Source organism: Salvelinus alpinus, chromosome 29, assembly GCF_045679555.1.
Source record: "Salvelinus alpinus chromosome 29, SLU_Salpinus.1, whole genome shotgun sequence".
In the NCBI taxonomy this organism is placed as follows: domain Eukaryota; kingdom Metazoa; phylum Chordata; class Actinopteri; order Salmoniformes; family Salmonidae; genus Salvelinus; species Salvelinus alpinus.
The window spans coordinates 23,739,930-23,759,929 of record NC_092114.1 but is presented as its reverse complement, the minus strand read 5'-3'; the positions used below and the strand labels follow the sequence as shown (position 1 = coordinate 23,759,929).

At 42.0% G+C, this 20,000-nt stretch overlaps 1 protein-coding gene across 1 annotated transcript in view; it reads right to left on the bottom strand.

Moving 5' to 3' along the window:
- Window positions 1-748: 748 nt before the first annotated feature.
- The window catches only part of LOC139559341 (zinc transporter ZIP4-like), a 27,422-nt gene continuing 8,170 nt past the window's right edge, over window positions 749-20,000 (bottom strand). Inside the window, exons 5-12 of the mRNA XM_071375269.1 lie at window positions 14,185-14,356; window positions 12,862-13,034; window positions 11,128-11,295; window positions 10,646-10,741; window positions 9,823-9,877; window positions 5,429-5,581; window positions 1,590-1,777; window positions 749-1,311 (exon numbers count right to left, since the gene is read on the bottom strand). Coding sequence (XP_071231370.1) covers window positions 1,183-1,311; window positions 1,590-1,777; window positions 5,429-5,581; window positions 9,823-9,877; window positions 10,646-10,741; window positions 11,128-11,295; window positions 12,862-13,034; window positions 14,185-14,356 — 1,134 coding nt within the window. The 3' untranslated portion in view covers window positions 749-1,182. The remainder of the gene's footprint in view (window positions 1,312-1,589; window positions 1,778-5,428; window positions 5,582-9,822; window positions 9,878-10,645; window positions 10,742-11,127; window positions 11,296-12,861; window positions 13,035-14,184; window positions 14,357-20,000) is intronic.

Below are 20,000 nucleotides of genomic sequence, written 5' to 3'. Positions count from 1 at the left end.
GTGGCCATGTGTCTGGGGTGAATTTCAAGGCAACAGGAAATACATAATATTATGAGGCTCAGAGCTCCCTCCAGTGGACCATTTGAACACATACACACTTATATACTACTTAATTATTTTTCCTCAATCAAGTCTTTAAAAAAAGCCTCAATTGACTATAAACTTAAAATTGAATGGTTATCTTCAACTCACCACAACCCTGTCACATTCTCACATTCATACACACTGTGTACACTTCACACTTCATAAGATCACAAATTCAAACAGCATCTACCTACTTTACAATACAGTACACACTGCCAAGTACAGTACCATCTATCAATAGGTGCCCTTCTTTGCGAGGCATTGGTAAACCTCCCTGTTCTTTGTGGTTGAAATTCATTGCTCCACTGAGGGACCTTTACAGATAATTAATTGTATGTGTGGGGTACAGAGATGAGGTAGTAATTAAAAAATTATGTTAAACACTATTATTGCACACAGAGTCCATGCAACTTATTATGCGACTTGTTAAGAACATTTTTACTCATGAACTTATTTAGGCTTGCCATAACAAAGGGGTTGAATACTTATTGACTCAATACATTTCAGCTTTTAATATTTAATGAATTTGTAAATTCATTTGTATCATTTCTAAAAACATAATTCCCCTTTGACATGATAGGGTATTTTTTATAAGCCAGTGACATAAGATCAAATTTTTATCAATTTTCAATTCAGGCGTTAACTCAACAAAATGTGGAAAAAGTCAAGGGGTGTGAATACTTTATGAAGGCACTGTACATGAGGTTAATACAATAGGTGTGACAATTAGAGAGGAAGTAGCCTGAGGACCTGTGAGTCCCATTATAAATATAGGTTGTATAAATTACAGTTTGAACTAATCACATTCAGATGATATCCCTTCAAATAGTAACATTAGCACCAACGGCAGGATGTGTCCACACAGAACACCAACAGATTATACTTCTATGTGTTAGACGCATAAGATACACCAGAACTAGCCTGTATGCTCATACTGTATATAACATCTAGAAAAGTAGTAAGGAAATGTTGTATCACATAGAAATACCAAGCGTGTTACAGATACAGTAAAAATCTCAAAACAGGTGAAATATAGCATAGCCTACATAGTGTCATTTGTAATTGTATTGTACTGTACAGTGTTATGACTGGGAGGCTCTAGAAGCCAATTGTATCCTCATATAGAGAGAGGAGCAGCAGGATGCCCCAGCCAGACAGCAGTCCTACGTTCTGCAGCAGGAACATGAGCCAGGGCCTACGGTTGTCCACATGGATCATGGTGGGGAGCTGGGGGATGAGGATTAAGACAATCAAATGCATTTAACTCATTGTTCAAAATATATAATATTTATAGAGGAAATTAAGCATTTCTGAAAGGAATAGGAGCAACTGTGTCATAACTAGGGGTCAGAGTTCTTCCTGGTCAGGTCACATGGCCAGGAGATGCTCAAGGCCCAAGTCAAAGCAATTGAACTATTCGTGCGACAGATTCTCAATTGAAAAGAACCCCCAAGAAGCTATTCCTCCTATCCTGTTTGAGAATGTGGTAAAACTAGCATACTAACCATATCAGCCAGACCCACGTACAGGAAGAGACCAGAGGTGATGGCAGCGATCCACTGCTTGGTGGCCATGTCAGTAGAGATGGTGAGGGCTATGTAGAGTCCGATGAAGGATGTGAGGGCACTGGCCACGTTCAGCATCAAGGCCTTCTTCACTGACACCCCGCTGTGCAGCAGGATAGCGAAGTCACCTGGGAGATGGAGAGAAGGGAGAGAGGAGAGGTATAAAGGGATGACACTGGTGATCAAATGTGGGTCTTAGGTTGATGTCATTGGAAGGATTGTGTGAATTAGAAATCTGGAAACAGAGCCAAATGGCTAAACTGTGTATCTGCTAATCATCTACCTTTCATCTATTGCTATTAATCTATTCTAATACTTTATTGTTTGAAATGAAAGATAATGTTCTGAAATCAAACAAATCTAACTATATATATATATATACACTGCTCAAAAAAATAAAGGGAACACTTAAACAACACAATGTAACTCCAAGTCAATCACACTTCTGTGAAATCAAACTGTTCACTTAGGAAGCAACACTGATTGACAATACATTTCACATGCTGTTGTGCAAATGGAATAGACAAAAGGTGGAAATTATAGGCAATTAGCAAGACACCCCCAATAAAGTAGTGGTTCTGCAGGTGGTGACCACAGACCACTTCTCAGTTCCTATGCTTCCTGGCTGATGTTTTGGTCACTTTTGAATGCTGGCGGTGCTTTCACTCTAGTGGTAGCATGAGACGGAGTCTACAACCCACACAAGTAGCTCAGGTAGTGCAGCTCATCCAGGATGGCACATCAATGCGAGCTGTGGCAAGAAGGTTTGCTCTGTCTGTCAGCGTAGTGTCCACAGCATGGAGGCGCTACCAGGTGACAGGCCAGTACATCAGGAGACGTGGAGGAGGCCGTAGGAGGGCAACAACCCAGCAGCAGGACCGCTACCTCCGCCTTTGTGCAAGGAGGAGCACTGCCAGATCCCTGCAAAATGACCTCCAGCAGGCCACAAATGTGCATGTGTCTGCTTAAACGGTCAGAAACAGACTCCATGAGGGTGGTATGAGGGCCCGGCGTCCACAGATGGGGGTTGTGCTTACAGCCCAACACCGTGCAGGACGTTTGGCATTTGCCAGAGAACACCAAGATTGGCAAATTCGCCACTGGCGCCCTGTGCTCTTCACAGATGAAAGCAGGTTCACACTGAGCACATGTGACAGACGTGACAGAGTCTGGAGACGCCGTGGAGAACGTTCTGCTGCCTGCAACATCCTCCAGCATGACCGGTTTGGCGGTGGGTCAGTCATGGTGTGGGGTGGCATTTCTTTGGGGGGCCGCACAGCCCTCCATGTGCTCGCCAGAGGTAGCCTGACTGCCATTAGGTACCGAGATGAGATCCTCAGACCCCTTGTGAGACGATATGCTGGTGCGGTTGGCCCTGGGTTCCTCCTAATGCAAGACAATTTTTATTTATTTATTTTATTTCACCTTTATTTAACCAGGTAGGCAAATTGAGAACACGTTCTCATTTACAATTGCGACCTGGCCAAGATAAAGCAAAGCAGTTCGACACATACAACAACACATAGTTACACGTGGAGTAAAACAAACATACAGTCAATAATACAGTGAAAATAAGTCTATATACAATGTGAGCAAGTGAGGTGAGATAAGGGGGGTGAAGGCAAACAAAATATATATATATATAAATAAATAAAAATATAAAAAGGCCATGGTGGCGAAGTAAATACAATATAGCAAGTTAAAAAAAAAACACTGGAATGGTTGGTTTGCAGTGGAAGAAAGTGTAAAGTAGAGATAGAAATAATGGGGTGCAAAGGAGCAAAATAAATAAATAAATACAGTAGGTAAAGAGGTAGTTGTTTGGGCTAAATTATAGATGGGCTATGTACAGGTGCAGTAATCTATGAGCTGCTCTGACAGCTGGTGCTTAAAGCTAGTGAGGGAGATAAGTGTTTCCAGTTTCAGAGATTTTTGTAGTTCGTTCCAGTCATTGGCAGCAGAGAACTGGAAGGAGAGGCGGCCAAAGGAAGAATTGGTTTTGGGGGTGACCAGAGAGATATACCTGCTGGAGCGTGTGCTACAGGTAGGTGCTGCTATGGTGACCAGCGAGCTGAGATAAGGGGGGACTTTACCTAGCAGGGTCTTGTAGATGACCTGGAGCCAGTGGGTTTGGCGACGAGTATGAAGCGAGGGCCAGCCAACGAGAGTGTACAGGTCGCAGTGGTGGGTAGTATATGGGGTATTGGTGACAAAACGGATGGCACTGTGATAGACTGCATCCAATTTATTGAGTAGGGTTTTGGAGGCTATTTTGTAAATGACATCACCGAAGTCGAGGATTGGTAGGATGGTCAGTTTTACAAGGGTATGTTTGGCAGCATAAGTGAAGGATGCTTTGTTGCGGAATAGGAAGCCAATTCTAGATTTAACTTTGGATTGGAGATGTTTGATGTGAGTCTAGAAGGAGAGTTTACAGTCTAACCAGACACCTAGGTATTTGTAGTTGTCCACATATTCCAAGTCAGAGCCGTCCAGAGTAGTGATGTTGGACAGGCGGGCAGGTGCAGGCAGCGATCGGTTGAAGAGCATGCATTTAGTTTTACTTGTATTTAAGAGCAATTGGAGGCCACGGAAGGAGAGTTGTATGGCATTGAAGCTCGCCTGGAGGTTTGTTAACGCAGTGTCAAAAGAAGGGCCAGAAGTATACAGAATAGTGTCGTCTGCTAGATGCTAGAACAATGCTAGACCTCATGTGGCTGGAGTGTGTCAGCAGTTCCTGCAAGAGGAAGGCATTGATGCTATGGACTGGCCCACCCGTTCCCCAGACCTGAATCCAATTGAGCACATCTGGGACATCATGTCTCGCTCCATCCACCAACGCCACGTTGCACCACAGACTGTCCAGGAGTTGGCGGATGCTTTAGTCCAGGTCTGGGAGGAGATCCCTCAGGAGACCATCCGCCACCTCATCAGGAGCATGCCCAGGCGTTGTAGGGAGGTCATACAGGCACGTGGAGGCCACACACATTACTGAGCCTCATTTTGACTTGTTTTAAGGACATTACATCAAAGTTGGATCAGCCTGTAGTGTGGTTTTCCACTTTAATTTTGAGTGTGACTCCAAATCCAGACCTCCATGGGTTGATAAATTTGATTTCCATTGATCATTTTTGTGTGATTTTGTTGTCAGCACATTCAACTATGTAAAGAAAAAAGTATTTAATAAGAATATTTCATTCATTCAGATCTAGGATGTGTTATTTTAGTGTTCCCTTTATTTTTTGGAGCAGTGTATATATATATGGCTGGACCATATTCTCAAGAGCCTTTTTCAACATGGCCAACTTGTCACGATCGTCATAAGAAGCGGACCAAGGTGCAGCGTGAAAGAAAGACATCTTCTTTAATTTCAATGAAGACGAAACAAAACGAACAAAAACAACAAACAGACGACCGTGAAGCTATATTAAACAAAATAGTGCTGACACTAAACACTACACATAGACATAGACAATTACCCACAAAAGCCTACTGTCTATGGCTGCCTTAAATATGGCTCCCAATCAGAGACAATGAATGACAGCTGTCTCTGATTGAGAACCATTCAGGCAACCATAGACTTGCCTAGACAACTATACTAAACACAAACCCATACACTCTACTAAACCCCCCTATACCATACAACCACCCAATACGAGACAAATACACACACACATCCCCCCTGTCACACCCTGACCTAACCAAAATATTAAAGAAAACAAAGATAACTAAGGCCAGGGCGTGACACAACTAGAGGAAACAGTCGGTGCTCCACTCACCCAGTTCGTGAGGCAGCTCATGACAGAACACAGCCAGAGACGTGGCAAGACCTGAATTCCAGGAAACAGAAAAGGCCGCTCCGATAGCCAGGCCATCGGCAAAGTTATGTATGCCGTCCCCTATGGTAACCATGTAGGGTAGCAGACGCTGTTCTAGTGGAGGGGAGAGACAGAAGGGAAACTCAGAGAGAGGCTCAGTTGTCTAAATAAGTAAATTCAAATGCAGCTATTGTTAATAATTGTATATATATTTGTAAATACAGAATATACTGTATATATACAGTGGGGAGAACAAGTATTTGATACACTGCCGATTTTGCAGGTTTTCCTACTTACAAAGCATGTAGAGGTCTGTAATTTTTATCATAGGTACACTTCAACTGTGAGAGACGGAATCTATGTCATGCAATAAAATGCAAATTAATTACTTAAAAATCATACAATGTGATTTTCTGGATTTTTGTTTTAGATTCCGTCTCTCATAGTTGAAGTGTACCCATGATAGGAATTACAGACCTCTACATGCTTTGTAAGTAGGAAAACCTGCAAAATCGGCAGTGTATCAAATACTTGTTCTCCCCACTGTATATACACTACATGACCAAAAGTACTGTATGTGGATACCTGTTCGTCGAATATCTAATTTCATGGGCATTAATATAGAGTTGGTCCCCCCTTTGCTGCTATAACAGCCTCCATTCTTCTGGGAAGGCTTTCCACTAGATATTAGAACATAGCTGTGGGGACTTGCTTCCATTCAGCAACAAGAGCATTAGTGAAGACGGGCACTGATGTTGGGCGATTAAGCCTGGCTCGCAGTCAGCATTCCAATTAATCTCAAATGTGTTCGATGGGGTTGAGGTCAGGGCTCTGTGCAGGCCAGTCAAGTTCTTCCACACAGATTTCCCTTCATTGGAACTAAGAGGCCTAGTCCAAACCATGAAAAACAGCCCCAGACCATTATTCCTCCTCCACCAAACTTTACAGTTGGCATATTGCATTGGGGCAGGTAGCGTTCTCCTGGCATCCACCAAACCCTGATTCGTCCATCGGACTACCAGATACTGAAGCGTGATTCATCACTCCAGAGAATGCGTTTCCACTGCTCCAGAGTTCAATGGTGGCGAGCTTTACACCGCTCCAGCCGACACTTGGCATGATGATCTTAGGCTTGTATTGGGCTGCTCGGTCATGGAAACCCATTTCATGAAGATCCCGACGAACAGTTCTTGTGCTGACGTTGCTTCCAAAGGCTGTTTGGAACTCGGTAGTGAGTGTTGGAACCGAGGACAGACGATTTTTACGTGCTACACGCTTCAGCACACGGCGGTCCGTTCTGTGAGCTTGTGTGGCCTACCACTTTGCGGCTGAGCCGTTGTTGCTCCTAGATGTTTTCACATCACAATAACAGCACTTACAGTTGACAGTGGCAGCTCTAGCAGGGCAGAAATCTGATAAACTGACTTGTTGGAAAGGTAGCATCCTTTGACTGTGCCAGGTTGCAAGTCGCTGAGCTCTTCAGTAAGGCCATTCTACTGCTAATGTTTGTCTATGGAGATTGCATGTCTATGTGCTCGATTTTATACGCCTGTCAACAACTGGTGTGGCTGAAATAGACGAATCCACTAATTTGAAGGGGTGTCCACATACTTTTGTATATATAGTGTGTATATACAGTTGAAGTCGGAAGTTTACATACACTTAGGTTGGAGTCATTAAAACCTGTTTTTCAACCACTCCACAAATATCTTGTTAACAAATTATAGTTTTGGCAAGTCGGTTAGGACATCTACTTTGTGCATGACACAAGTAATTTTTCCAACAATTGTTTACAGACAGATTATTTCACTTACAATCCCCTGTATCACAATTCCAGTGGGTCAGAAGTTTACCTACATTAAGTTGACTGTGCCTTTAAACAGCTTGGAAAATTCCAGAAAATTCTGTCATGGCTTTAGAAGCTTCTGATAGGCTAATTGACATAATTTGAGTCAATTTGTCACGGTCTGACCTTAGATATCTCTGTTTTCTTTATATTTTGGTTAGGTCAGGGTGTGACGAGGGTGGGTATGCTAGTTTTTGTATTGTCTAGGGGTTTTGTATGTCTAGGTGTTTTGTAGGTCTAGGTAATTTGTATGTCTATGGTGGCCTGATATGGTTCCCAATCAGAGGCAGCTGTTTATCGTTGTCTCTGATTGGGGATCATATTTAGGTAGCCATTTCCCCTTTTGTGTTCGTGGGTTCTTGTTCTATGTTTAGTTGCCTGTCTGCACTATTCATATTAGCTTCACGGTTCGTATTGTTGTTTTGTTAGTTTGTTCAGTGTTCATTCTTTTAATAAATATAGAATGTACGCATACAATGCTGCGCCTTGGTCCGATTCATACGACGAACGTGACACAATTGGAGGTGTACCTGTGGATGTATTTCAAGGCCTACCTTCAAACTCAGTGCCTCTTCGCTTGGCATCATGGTAAAATCAAAAGAAATCAGCCAAGATCTCAGAAAACAAATTGTAGACCTCCACAAGTCTGGTTCATCCTTGGGAGAAATTTCCAAACACCTGAAGGTACCACGTTCATCTGTACAAACAATTGTAGATAAGTATAAACACCATGGGACCACACAGTCGTCATACCGCTCAGGAAGGAGAGACGTTCTGTCTCCTAGAGATGAGCGTACTTTGGTGCAAAAAGTGCAAATCAATCCCAGAACAACAGCAAAGGACCTTGTGAAGATGCTGGAGGAAACCGGTACAAAAGTATCTATATCCACAGTAAAACGAGTCCTATATCGACATAACCTGAAAGGCCGCTCAGCAAGGAAGAAGCCACTGCTCCAAAACCGCCATAAAAAGCCAGACTACGGTTGGTAACTGCACATAGGGACAAAGATCGTACTTTTTGGAGAAATGTCCTGTGGTCTGATGAAACAAAAATAGAACTGTTTGGCCATAATGACCATGGTTATGCTTGGAGGAAAAAGGGGGAGGCTTGCAAGCCGAAGAACACCGTGAAGCACGGGGGTGGGAGCATCATGTTGTGGGGGTGGGAGCATCATGTTGTGGGGGGGCTTTGCTGCAGGAGGGACTGGTGCACTTCACAAAATAGATGGCATCATGAGGCAGGAAAATATGTGGATATCTCAAGACATCACTCAGGAAGTTAAAGCTTGGTCGCAAATGTGTCTTCCAAATGGACAATGACCCCAAGCATACTTCCAAAGTTGTGGCAAAATGGCTTAAGGACAACAAAGTCAAGGTATTGGAGTGGCCATCACAAAGCCCTGACCTCAGTCCTATTGAAAATGTGTGGGCAGAACTGAAAAAGCATGTGTGAGCAAGGAGGCCTACAAACCTGACTCAGTTACACCAGCTCTGTCAGGAGGAATAGGCCAAAATTCACCCAACTTATTGTGGGAAGCTTGTGGAAGGCTACAAGAAACATTTGACCAAAGTTAACAATTTAAAGGCAATGCCACCAAATACTAATTGAGTGTATGTAAACTTCTGACCCACTGGGAATGTGAAATAAATAAAATAAATAAAAGCTGAAATAAATTATTCTCTCTACTATTATTCTGACATTTCACATTCTTAAAATAAAGTGGTGATCCTAACTGACCTAAGACAGGGAATTTTTACTAGGATTAAATGTCAGGAATTGTAAAAAACTGAGTTTAAATATATTTGGCTAAGGTATATGTAAAGTTCCAACTTCAACTGTGTATATATATATATATATATAATGGTGTGTATGGACAGTATATGAATAGAAAATATGTGTACAGCAGTAGTTGAGTTTTGACTAGAATACAGTATATACATATGGAGTGGATAAAACAGTACAGTGGTAAACATTATTAAAGTGACCAGTGTTCAATTACTATGTACTGTAGGGCAGCAGTATCTAAGGTAAATTATAATATAATTTACAATGATGATGGGGACATTTGGGTTGTACCTGCAGCTTAAATGTTTTATCCCCTTAGCTAATATCCCTTTTTTACTGTTCCTCAGGTAACTGTTCATTAGAAAAGAACACAGCTCTCTTGTGCACGCTACTCTTCGTCACACTGAATGTGTGTAAACATTGACTAGACTTGAGACTTGACTCGCACAGTAAGTTTACAGTTTGACAGCTTGACATTGTAGCTACTTCCTGAATGGCAAACCCTGACCTATATTTGTATTATTATTATTATCTTCGCTGCTCAGTCATGTCACTACTTACTTTAACACATTTCTTAGTCTATATTGTATATTCCTATTGCGTATATATTTCCAAACATTAATATAAAAAGAAAAAGGCTTTCCTGTGCAAGTGACCAATAAACTTTGATTAGATGTAATGTCTTATGAAAAGGTTGTACGTAGACCCTGAAGACTTTCTTACCTCTTGAGTGTTGGTTTCGTTCTGGAAAGGCTTTCTCTGTGACATTACTATCAACCTAGCAGGATCAGAACATTACAGAATAATAACATCTGAATTACAGCAGTGAAAAGGTTAGTGAGGGACAAGGTGTTCAGAAACACGGGTAGTAGAGACGTAAGACTACAAGCTGTGCCAGGTAAAAATATAGGCTTACTATGAAACTGGCTTTTCAGTCATGGACCTATGTCTGACTCAGTTCTCCAAGAGAGAGGTTAGAGGGTTTACAACCTACCAAGTCTGTCTGTGAATAACTGTCACACAACCTACCAGGTCTGTCTGTGAATAACTGGTACAGAACCTACCAGGTCAGTCTGCGAAAACTGGTACAGAACCTACCAGGTCAGTCTGCGAAAACTGGTACAGAACCTATCAGGTCAGTCTGCAAAAACTGGTACAGAACCTACCAGGTCAGTCTGCAAATAACTGGTACAGAACCTACCAGGTATGTCTGTAAATAACTGGTACAGAACCTACCAGATCAGTCTGCATATAACTGGTACAGACCTACCAGGTCTGTCTTTGAATAACTGGTACAGAACCTACCAGGTCTCTGTGAATAACTGGTACAGAACCTACCAGGTCTCTGTGAATAACTGGTACAGAACCTACCAGGTCTGTCTGTGAATAACTGGTACAGAACCTACCAGGTCTGTCTGTGAATAACTGGTACAGAACCTACCAGGTCTGTCTGTGAATAACTGGTACAGAATCTACCAGGTCTGTCTGTGAATAACTGGTACAGAACCTACCAGGTCTGTCTGTGAATAACTGGTACAGAACCTACCAGATCTGTCTGCGATACAGACTGCTTGTTCTTTTTGTCCTGCAGGTACATCTCCAGGACTTTACCATGGTCACAGTGATGGGGCTCAGACTCCACCTGGAAACACAATGAGACAATGTGCTCATAATATCAATATCTTTTGATTGCAGACAACATAGAACATGTATCTACTGTTATTACCTAACAATTATCACATTTTGGAACCAGTAAAACCTGACGAATTTCTGTGACCGAAGCGTTGCACTTTATTAAAAGTTTATTGCAAATATACGTGTGAGAGTTTTTTTCACCATGGATCCACCGAAGCAGTAAGCGGACAGGACAGTGGGGTTCAGTAAGAAGATAACATTTCGAAACAGAGTGAAATTGGGAGGTACTACCTGAAATTGTCCAATAAGGTCACACATTTTTGTTTCTTGATGCAAAACATTTTGCTATGTTGGGCCCTACTGAACACAGCCCAGGGGATAGACACTACTTACCCCATGGTGATGCGGGGCATGGTGCATGGTGACGATGGAGAAGATAGTCTCCATGAGATAGAAGCAGTAGATGCCAGCCATCAGCACCAGTATCTTATAGATGTAGTCTGGAACCTCCTCTGAGTGGCTGTGGTCTGTTCCTTCACTGTGAACATGGAGGCCTAGGAACTGAATCAAAAGAGGAAACACGGTCAGACACAGTCAGACACAGTCAGCCCAATGTCATTATAATGACAGTGTTATAACAGTGTTATGTAACCTTTATGACGGCAATACACAGGGAAGGATAAAACCAAATACTGGTGATGCAATCAACCTGTGGGTCCATTACTCTGAAATGGCCTCCTTCACATGCCACTGTTCTGACAGATGAATGTTTAGAGTGGAGACTGGTACCTATCCACCATATTGCTTTCACCAATCATGTCCTCTCAATAGGTAGTTGTTAAGGAGAGGAGAGGGGGATAAGAAACAATTTCGGCACCATTGGGACACAGTGTTATGTTACTCTCATCATTGGCTTTGTAATGACCGTAGATTCCCTGAAGCAACATCGGCCCATTTCTCTGTTTGTCCAATGAGAGGGTGTCGTTTCAGTTCCTTAATCACATTATTTTACACTGTAGCTGAGGATAGGGTGTGACAGCCTGCTAATACGTCATCCTGTGATGTTGGCATGGATCTAAAAGGATTGAGCTACAGGAACAGGAAGTTCTGTATTTCCTTTAGAAGAGTCTGTCTGCCCTGGGGGAAATTAGCCAACTCAACTCAACTCCACGATTTACGATGCAGTTCAGTGGCGACAATGTCATGTGTAAATGCAAGCTATTCTTTGTGTGCTGAAATCAGTATTTTCGTAGCTCCAGTCCGCCCACACTAGTTGCAGCACAACTCCATTGTAAATTGTGGAGTTAAGTTTAATCAAAGGCCCTCAGACATCTAGATGATCATTGGGTCGCACAGGCATTAAAGGTCCAGTGCAGTCAAAAACTGGATTTCCTGTGTTTCATTTTTATTTCCCACAATATGTGGTTGGAATAATACTGTGAAATTGCAAAATTTATGACAACGGCTATTTGGTGTAAGAGCTGTTTGAAAAGACCGCCTGAAATTTCAGCCTGTTTTGGTGGGATGGAGTTTTGGCCTTCCATGGTGACATCACCATGCAGTAAATTAGTTAACAGACCAATAAGAAAGAGAGTTTCAAACCTCTGGCAATAACAGCTAGTTTTCAGTTTTCACCCTCCCAACTCAGACCACTCGCAGACAGTCCTAGCAAAATTCTTGCTTGAGAAATTGCTTTGTTTAGAATCTATTTCTTTATATTTGTTGTACCATTTTAATTTAAAACAATCACAGTAAGGTACTTAATTGTTACCTAGAAATTAGTTGATGTTGAGATAAAAAACGGCTGCTTTGGACCTTTAATCATAACACTTCAAGGAAGTATTGAGGAGAAAGAGGCCTAGCTGGCTAGATTGTGATGTTGCGTGTGATGCGCTGCTGGTACAATCTAAAAGGTAATGCTGCTGAACAATAACCAAATGATACCTGACAATATATCTGTTATGCTATAAAGTGAGTATAAAGTCTAAATCAGTGGTTTTCTTTTCACATTGTCTATTCCAGGCACAGTTCCAGTAACTATGATGGGTGTGTAACCAGGCCCGCACAGTACAGCTCAGCTTGAATCAGCTGGGCTCGGTAATGTGAATATGGTACTGTGGTGCTCACCATAGGCAGGAGGTGCAACAGGGCGTCCCCAGTGAGGGAGCCCACGGCCAGGCTGACACAGAACTGGATGATGAGCTGGAAGACACTACTACAGGAAGTACACAGCAGCACCACAACGCCAACCACAGCGGCCAGACAGATCAGAAGATTGGCGATGGTGGCATACACATACTCTGTGGAGAGAGAGAATTAACATTACCGGGATCAATGTATACAGTAATAACAGGACTAAAGCAAATCAGTCAGTCAAGCCATGAAAGGTCTGTTAGATGATAATATATTCCACATACTGTGATCATGCTTGAAATAGGCCCGTTACCTAATGATAACATCCATCTATACTGAACAAAAATATGAATGCAACATGCAACAATTTCAAGTTAAAGTTCATATAAGGAAATCAGTCAATTTAAATAAATTCATGAGGCACTAATCTATGGATGTCACATGACTGGGCAGAGGGGCAGCCATGGGTGGGTCTGGGATGGTATAGGCCCACCCACTAACCCAATGGGGAGCCAGGCCCAGCCAATCAGAATGAGTTTTTCCCCACAAAAGGGGTTTATTACAGACAGAAATACTCCTCAGTTTCATCAGCTGTCTGGGTGGCTAAGACGATCCCACAGGTGAAGAACGCAGATGTGGAGGTCCTGGGCTTGGCGTGGTTACACATGGTCTGCGGTTGTGAGGCCGGTTGGACGTACTGCCAAATTCTCTAAAACAACGAATGGGCCTTTCTGTCCATGTATGCTTAAGGTAGAGAAATTAAAATGTAATTCTCTGGCAACAGCTCAGGTGGACATTCCTGCAGTCATGCTGTTTTATCAGCTTCTTAATATGCCATACTTGTCAGGTGGATGGATTATCTTGGCAAAAGAGAAATGCTCACTAACAGGGATGTAAATAAGCATGTGCACAAAATTGGAGAGAAATAAGCTTTTTGTGTATATGGAACATTTCTGGGATCTTTTATTTCAGCTCATGGAATATGGGACCAACACTTTACATGTTGATTTTATATTTTTGTTCAGTATAGTTTACATTTTGGAGCGTTTATATTTATGAACATAGTAAATGTATCGGTGCAGAGTCTCACTATCATTCCCTTTTCATTAAAAAGTAAATAGTGACGAATGGGCCTTTCTGTATCAAAAGGAGAGGAGTGAGTGTTGAATAAAGTGTGTACTGTAGTAGTCAATCAATCACATATATTTTATAAATCCCTTTTAACATCAGAAGTTTACATATACCCATCCTAAAATCCCAAAGAGCAAGTAATGCAGAGGCAGAAGCATGGAGCTAGGACTGTAGCAGTCCACTCACTCTCTATGGTGCTGAGCTGGTCTGATGGTCCAGTGGGGGGAGAGGTGCTGTTGCAGGCCCCACTGAGGATCTGCTGGACCAGGGCTGGGCTAAGCCAGGCCACGTCATACCTGGACAGGCTAGATCCATTCAGCCCATGGATCTTTACCAGTTCCTCTGGGCTGAAACATGTCTACATGGAGAAAACAGGGCTGAAACATATCTACATAGGCAGGAAATGCCAACAACGAACAGTCTAACTCATATTTATGCATTAAAAAACAAATAATAAAAGAAAAGCATTGTAGGCCTGCTATTCTTTTCTATTTTACCAATGACCTGCCACTGGCATTAAACCAAGCCTGTGTGTCCATGTATGCTGATTATTCAACCATATACGTGTCAGCAACCACCACTAATGAAGTCACTGAAACTCTTAACAAGGAGTTGCAGTCAGTTTTGGAGTGGGTGGCCAGTATTAAACTGGTCCTGAACATCTCGTAAACTAAGAGCATTGTATTTGGTACAAATCAGTCCCTAAGCTCTAGACCTCTAGCTGAATCTGGTAATGAATGGTGTGGCTGTTGAACAGGTTGAGGAGACTAAATTACTTGGTGATACCTTAGATTGTAAACTGTCATGGTCAAAACATATAGATTCAATGGTTGTAAAGATGGGGAGAGGTCTGTCCATAATAAAGAGATGCTCTGCTTTTTTGACACCACACTCCAAAAATCAAGTCCTGCAGGCTCTAGTTTTGTCTCATCTTGATTATTGTCCAGTCATGTGGTCAAGTGTCGCAACGAAAGGTCTAGTTAAGCTGCAGCTGGCCCAGAACAGAGCGGCACATGTTGCTCTTCACTGTAATCAGAGGGCTAATATAAATACTATGCATGCCAGTCTCTCTTGGCTAAAAGTAGAGGTGAGACTGACTGCATCACTTCTTCTTATTATAAGAAACATTAATGTGTTGAAAATTCTAAATTGTTTGCATAGTCAACTTACAGCTCTGACACACACACTTACACACTGGACATGCCACCAGGGGTCTTTTCACAGTCCCCAAATTCAGAACAAAATCAAGAAAGCTTACAGTATTATATAGAGACATTATTGCATGGAACTCCGTTCCATCTCTTTGCTCAAGTGATCAGCAAACCTGGTTTCAAAAAACAGATGAAGCAATACTTCACGGCACAACGCCTCTCCCCTATTTGACCTAGATATTTTGTGTGCATGTATTGATATGTAGGCTGTCTGCCGTTAAAAAAGTATGTAGTTCTGTCCTTGAACTGTTCTTGTCTATTATTGTTCTGTATTATGTCATGTTTCATGTTTTGTGTGGACCCCAGGAAGAGTTGCTGCTGCTTTCACAACAGCTAATGGAGATCCTAATAAAATAACAAATAAATGGAGGAAACAGCGCTGAAACATGTCTACATTGAGGAAACAACAATGAAATAAGTATACATGGAGGAAACAGGGCTGAAACACATCTATATGGAGGAAACAGGGTTGAAACACATCTACATGGAGGAAACAGGGATGAAACACATCTACATGGAGGAAACAATGGTTGAAACACATCTATATAGAGGAAACAGGGTTGAAACACATCTATATAGAGGAAACAGGGTTGAAACACATCTATATGGAGGAAACAGGGATGAAACACATCTATATAGAGGAAACAGGCTTGAAACACATCTATATAGAGGAAACAGGGATGAAACACATCTACGTGGAGGAAACAGGTATGAAACACATCTACATGGAGGAAACAGGGTGAAACACATCTACATGGAGGAAACAGGGTTGAAACACATCTATATAGAGGAAACAGGGATGAAACACATCTACGTGGAGGAAACAGGTATGAAACACATCTACATGGAGGAAACAGGGATGAAACAGATCTACATGGAGGAAACAGGGTTGAAACACATCTATATAGAGGAAACAGGGATGAAACACATCTACATGGAGGAAACAGGGATGAAACACATCTACATGGAGGAAACAGGGATAAACACATCTATATAGAGGAAACAGGGTTGAAACACATCTACATGGAGGAAACAGGATTGAAACACATCTATATAGAGGAAACAGGGATGAAACACATCTACGTGGAGGAAACAGGTATGAAACACATCTACATGGAGGAAACAGAGATGAAACACATCTACATGGAGGAAACAGGGTTGAAACACATCTATATAGAGGAAACAGGGATGAAACACATCTACGTGGAGGAAACAGGTATGAAACACATCTACATGGAGGAAACAGAGATGAAACACATCTATATAGAGGAAACAGGGTTGAAACACATCTATATAGAGGAAACAGGGATGAAACACATCTACATGGAGGAAACAGGGATGAAACACATCTACATGGAGGAAACAGGGATGAAACACATCTATATAGAGGAAACAGGGTTGAAACACATCTACATGGAGGAAACAGGGATGAAACACATCTATATGGAGGAAACAGGGTGTCACGCCCTGGCCATAGAAAGGCTTTTATTCTCTATTTTGGTTAGGCCAGGGTGTGACTAGGGTGGGCATTCTAGTTTCTTTATTTCTATGTTTTCTGTTTCTATGTTTTGGCCGGGTATGGTTCTCAATCAGGGACAGCTGTCATTCGTTGTCTCTGATTGGGAATCATACTTAGGCAGCCTGTTTTGCCACTTTAGTTGTGGATAGTTGTCTGTGTTAGTGGCCTGTATAGCCCTAGTCAGCTTCACGGTCGTTTTTGTTGTTTCTTGTTTTGTTGGCGACATTTATAACATTAAAATAAATGTACGCTCACCACGCTGCACCTTGGACCTATCATTTCCACCCTGACGACGATCGTGACACAGGGATGAAACACAGCTACAGTGGCTTGTGAAAGTATTCACCCCCTTGGCATTTTTCCTATTTTGCTGCCTTACAACCTGGAATTAAAATAGTTTTTTGGGGGGAGTTGTATCAATTGATTTACACAACATGCCTACCACTTTGAAGAAGCAAAATAGGTTTTATTGTGAAACAAACAAGAAATAAGACAAAAAACAGAAAACTTGAGCGTGCAAAACTATTCACCCCCTCAAAGTCAATACTTTGTAGATCCACCTTTTGCAGTAATTACAGTTGCAAGTCTTTTGGGGTATGTCTATATAAGCTTGGCACATCTAGCCACTGGGATTTTTGCCCATTCTTCAAGGAAAAACTGCTCCAACTCCTTCAAGTTGGATGGGTTCCTCTGGTGTACAGCAATCTTTAAGTCATACCACAGATTCTCAATTGGATTGAGGTCTGGGCTTTGACTAGGCAATTCCAAGACATTTAAATGTTTCCCCTTAAACCACTCGAGTGTTGCTTTATCAGTATGCTTAGGGTCATTGTCCTGCTGGAACGTGAACCTCCATCCCAGTCTCAAATCTCTGGAAGACTGAAACAAGAATTTCCCTGTATTCCCTGTACTTTCCCTCAAGAATTTCCCTGTATTTAGCACCATCCATCATTCCTTCAATTCTGACCAGTTTCCCAGTCCCTGCCGATGAAAAACATCCCCACAGCATGATGCTGCCACCACCATGCTTCACTGTGGGGATGGTGTTCTCGGGGTGATGAAAGGTGTTGGGTTTGCGCCAGACATAGCGTGGCCAAAATGCAACATTTTTGTCTCATCTGACCAGAGTACCTTCTTCCATATGTTTGGGGAGTCTCCCACATTCCTTTTGGCGAACACCAAACATGTTTGCTTATTTTCTTCTTTAAGTAATTGCTTTTTTCTGGCCACTCTTCCGTAAAGCCCAGCTCTGTGGAGTGTACGGCTTAAAGTGGTCCTATGGACAGATACTCCAATCTCCACTGCGGAGCTTTGCAGCTCCTTTAGGGTTATCTTTGGTCTCTTTGTTTCCTCTCTGATTAATGCCCTCCTTGCCTGGTCTGTGAGTTTAGGTGGGGGGGCCCTCTCTTGGGAGGTTTGTTGTGATGCCATATTCTTAAAAAAAAAAAAAAAAATGGATTTAATGGTGCTCCATGGGATGTTCAAAGTTTCAGATATTTTTTTATAACCCAACCCTGATCTGTACTTCTCCACAACCTTGTCCCTGACCTGTTTGGAGAGCTGCTTGGTTTTCATGGTTCCCCTTGCTTAGTGGTGCTGCAGACTCTGGGGCCTTTCAGAACAGCTGCATATATACTGAGATCATGTGACACTTAGATTGCACAAAAGTGGACTTTATTTAACTAATTATGGGACTTCTGAAGGTAATTGGTTGCACCAGATCTTATTTAGGGGCTTCATAGCAAAGTGGGTGAATACATATGCCCACACCACTTTTCTTTTCTTTTCTTTTTTTTTCTTCTTTTAAACAGTGATTTTTTTAAATTTCACTTAACCAATTTGGACTATTTTGTGTATGTCCGTTACCTGAAATCCAAATAAAAATACATTTTCATTATAGGTTGTACTGCAACAGCATAGGAAAAATATCATGGGGGATGAAAACTTTTGCAAGGCACTGTATATGGAGGAAACAGGGATAAAACACATCTATAGGGAGTAAACAGGGCTGTAACACCCTATAGTGCACTGCTTTGGGCACTATGAAGGGAATAGTGTGCCATTTGGGACATAGTCAGATACAGTATTTGGATGAGTAGACAAGTATATTAATTGAATAATGAATTTGCATTTCCATTTTACATTGATGCACTGCACAGCATTTTCAGCTATTCTTTCAGCTATTCACAGCTATTCAGCTGTTTCCCCTTTATTTAACCAGGTAGGCCAGTTGAGAACAAGTTCTCATTTATAACTGTGACCTGGCCAAGATAAAGCCAAGCAGTGTGACAAAAACAACACAGAGTTACACATAAACAAACGTACGGTTAATTAACACAATAGAAAAATCTATGTACAGTGTGTGCAAATGTAGAAGAGTAGGGAGGTAGGTAATAAATGGGCCACAGAGGCGAAATAATTACAATTTAGCATTAACACTGGAGTGATAGATGTGCAGAAGATGATGTGAAAGTAGAGATACTGGGGTGCAAAAGAGCAAGAGGGTAAGTAATAATATGGGGATGAGATAGTTGGGTGGGCTATTTACAGATTGGCTGTGTACAGGTACAGTGATCGGTAAGCTGCTCTGACAGCTGATGCTTAAAGTTACAGAGGTAGATACAGTGGGGAGAACAAGTATTTGATACACTGCCGATTTTGCAGGTTTTCCTACTTACAAAGCATGTAGAGGTCTGTCATTTTTATCATAGGTACACTTCAACTGTGAGAGACGGAATCTAAAACAAAAATCCAGAAAATCACATTGTATGATTTTTAAATAATTAATTTGCATTTTATTGCATGACATAAGTATTTGATCACCTACCAACCAGTAAGAATTCCGGCTCTCACAGACCTGTTAGTTTTTCTTTAAGAAGCCCTCCTGTTCTCCACTCATTACCTGTATTAACTGCACCTGTTTGAACTCGTTACCTGTATAAAAGACACCTGTCCACACACTCAATCAAACAGATTCCAACCTCTCCACAATGGCCAAGACCAGAGAGCTGTGTAAGGACATCAGGGATAAAATTGTAGACCTGCACAAGGCTGGGATGGGCTACAGGACAATAGGCAAGCAGCTTGGTGAGAAGGAAACAACTGTTGGCGCAATTATTAGAAAATGGAAGAAGTTCAAGATGACGGTCAATCACCCTCGGTCTGGGGCTCCATGCAAGATTTCACCTCGTGGGGCATCAATGATCATGAGGAAGGTGAGGGATCAGCCCAGAACTACACGGCAGGACCTGGTCAATGACCTGAAGAGAGCT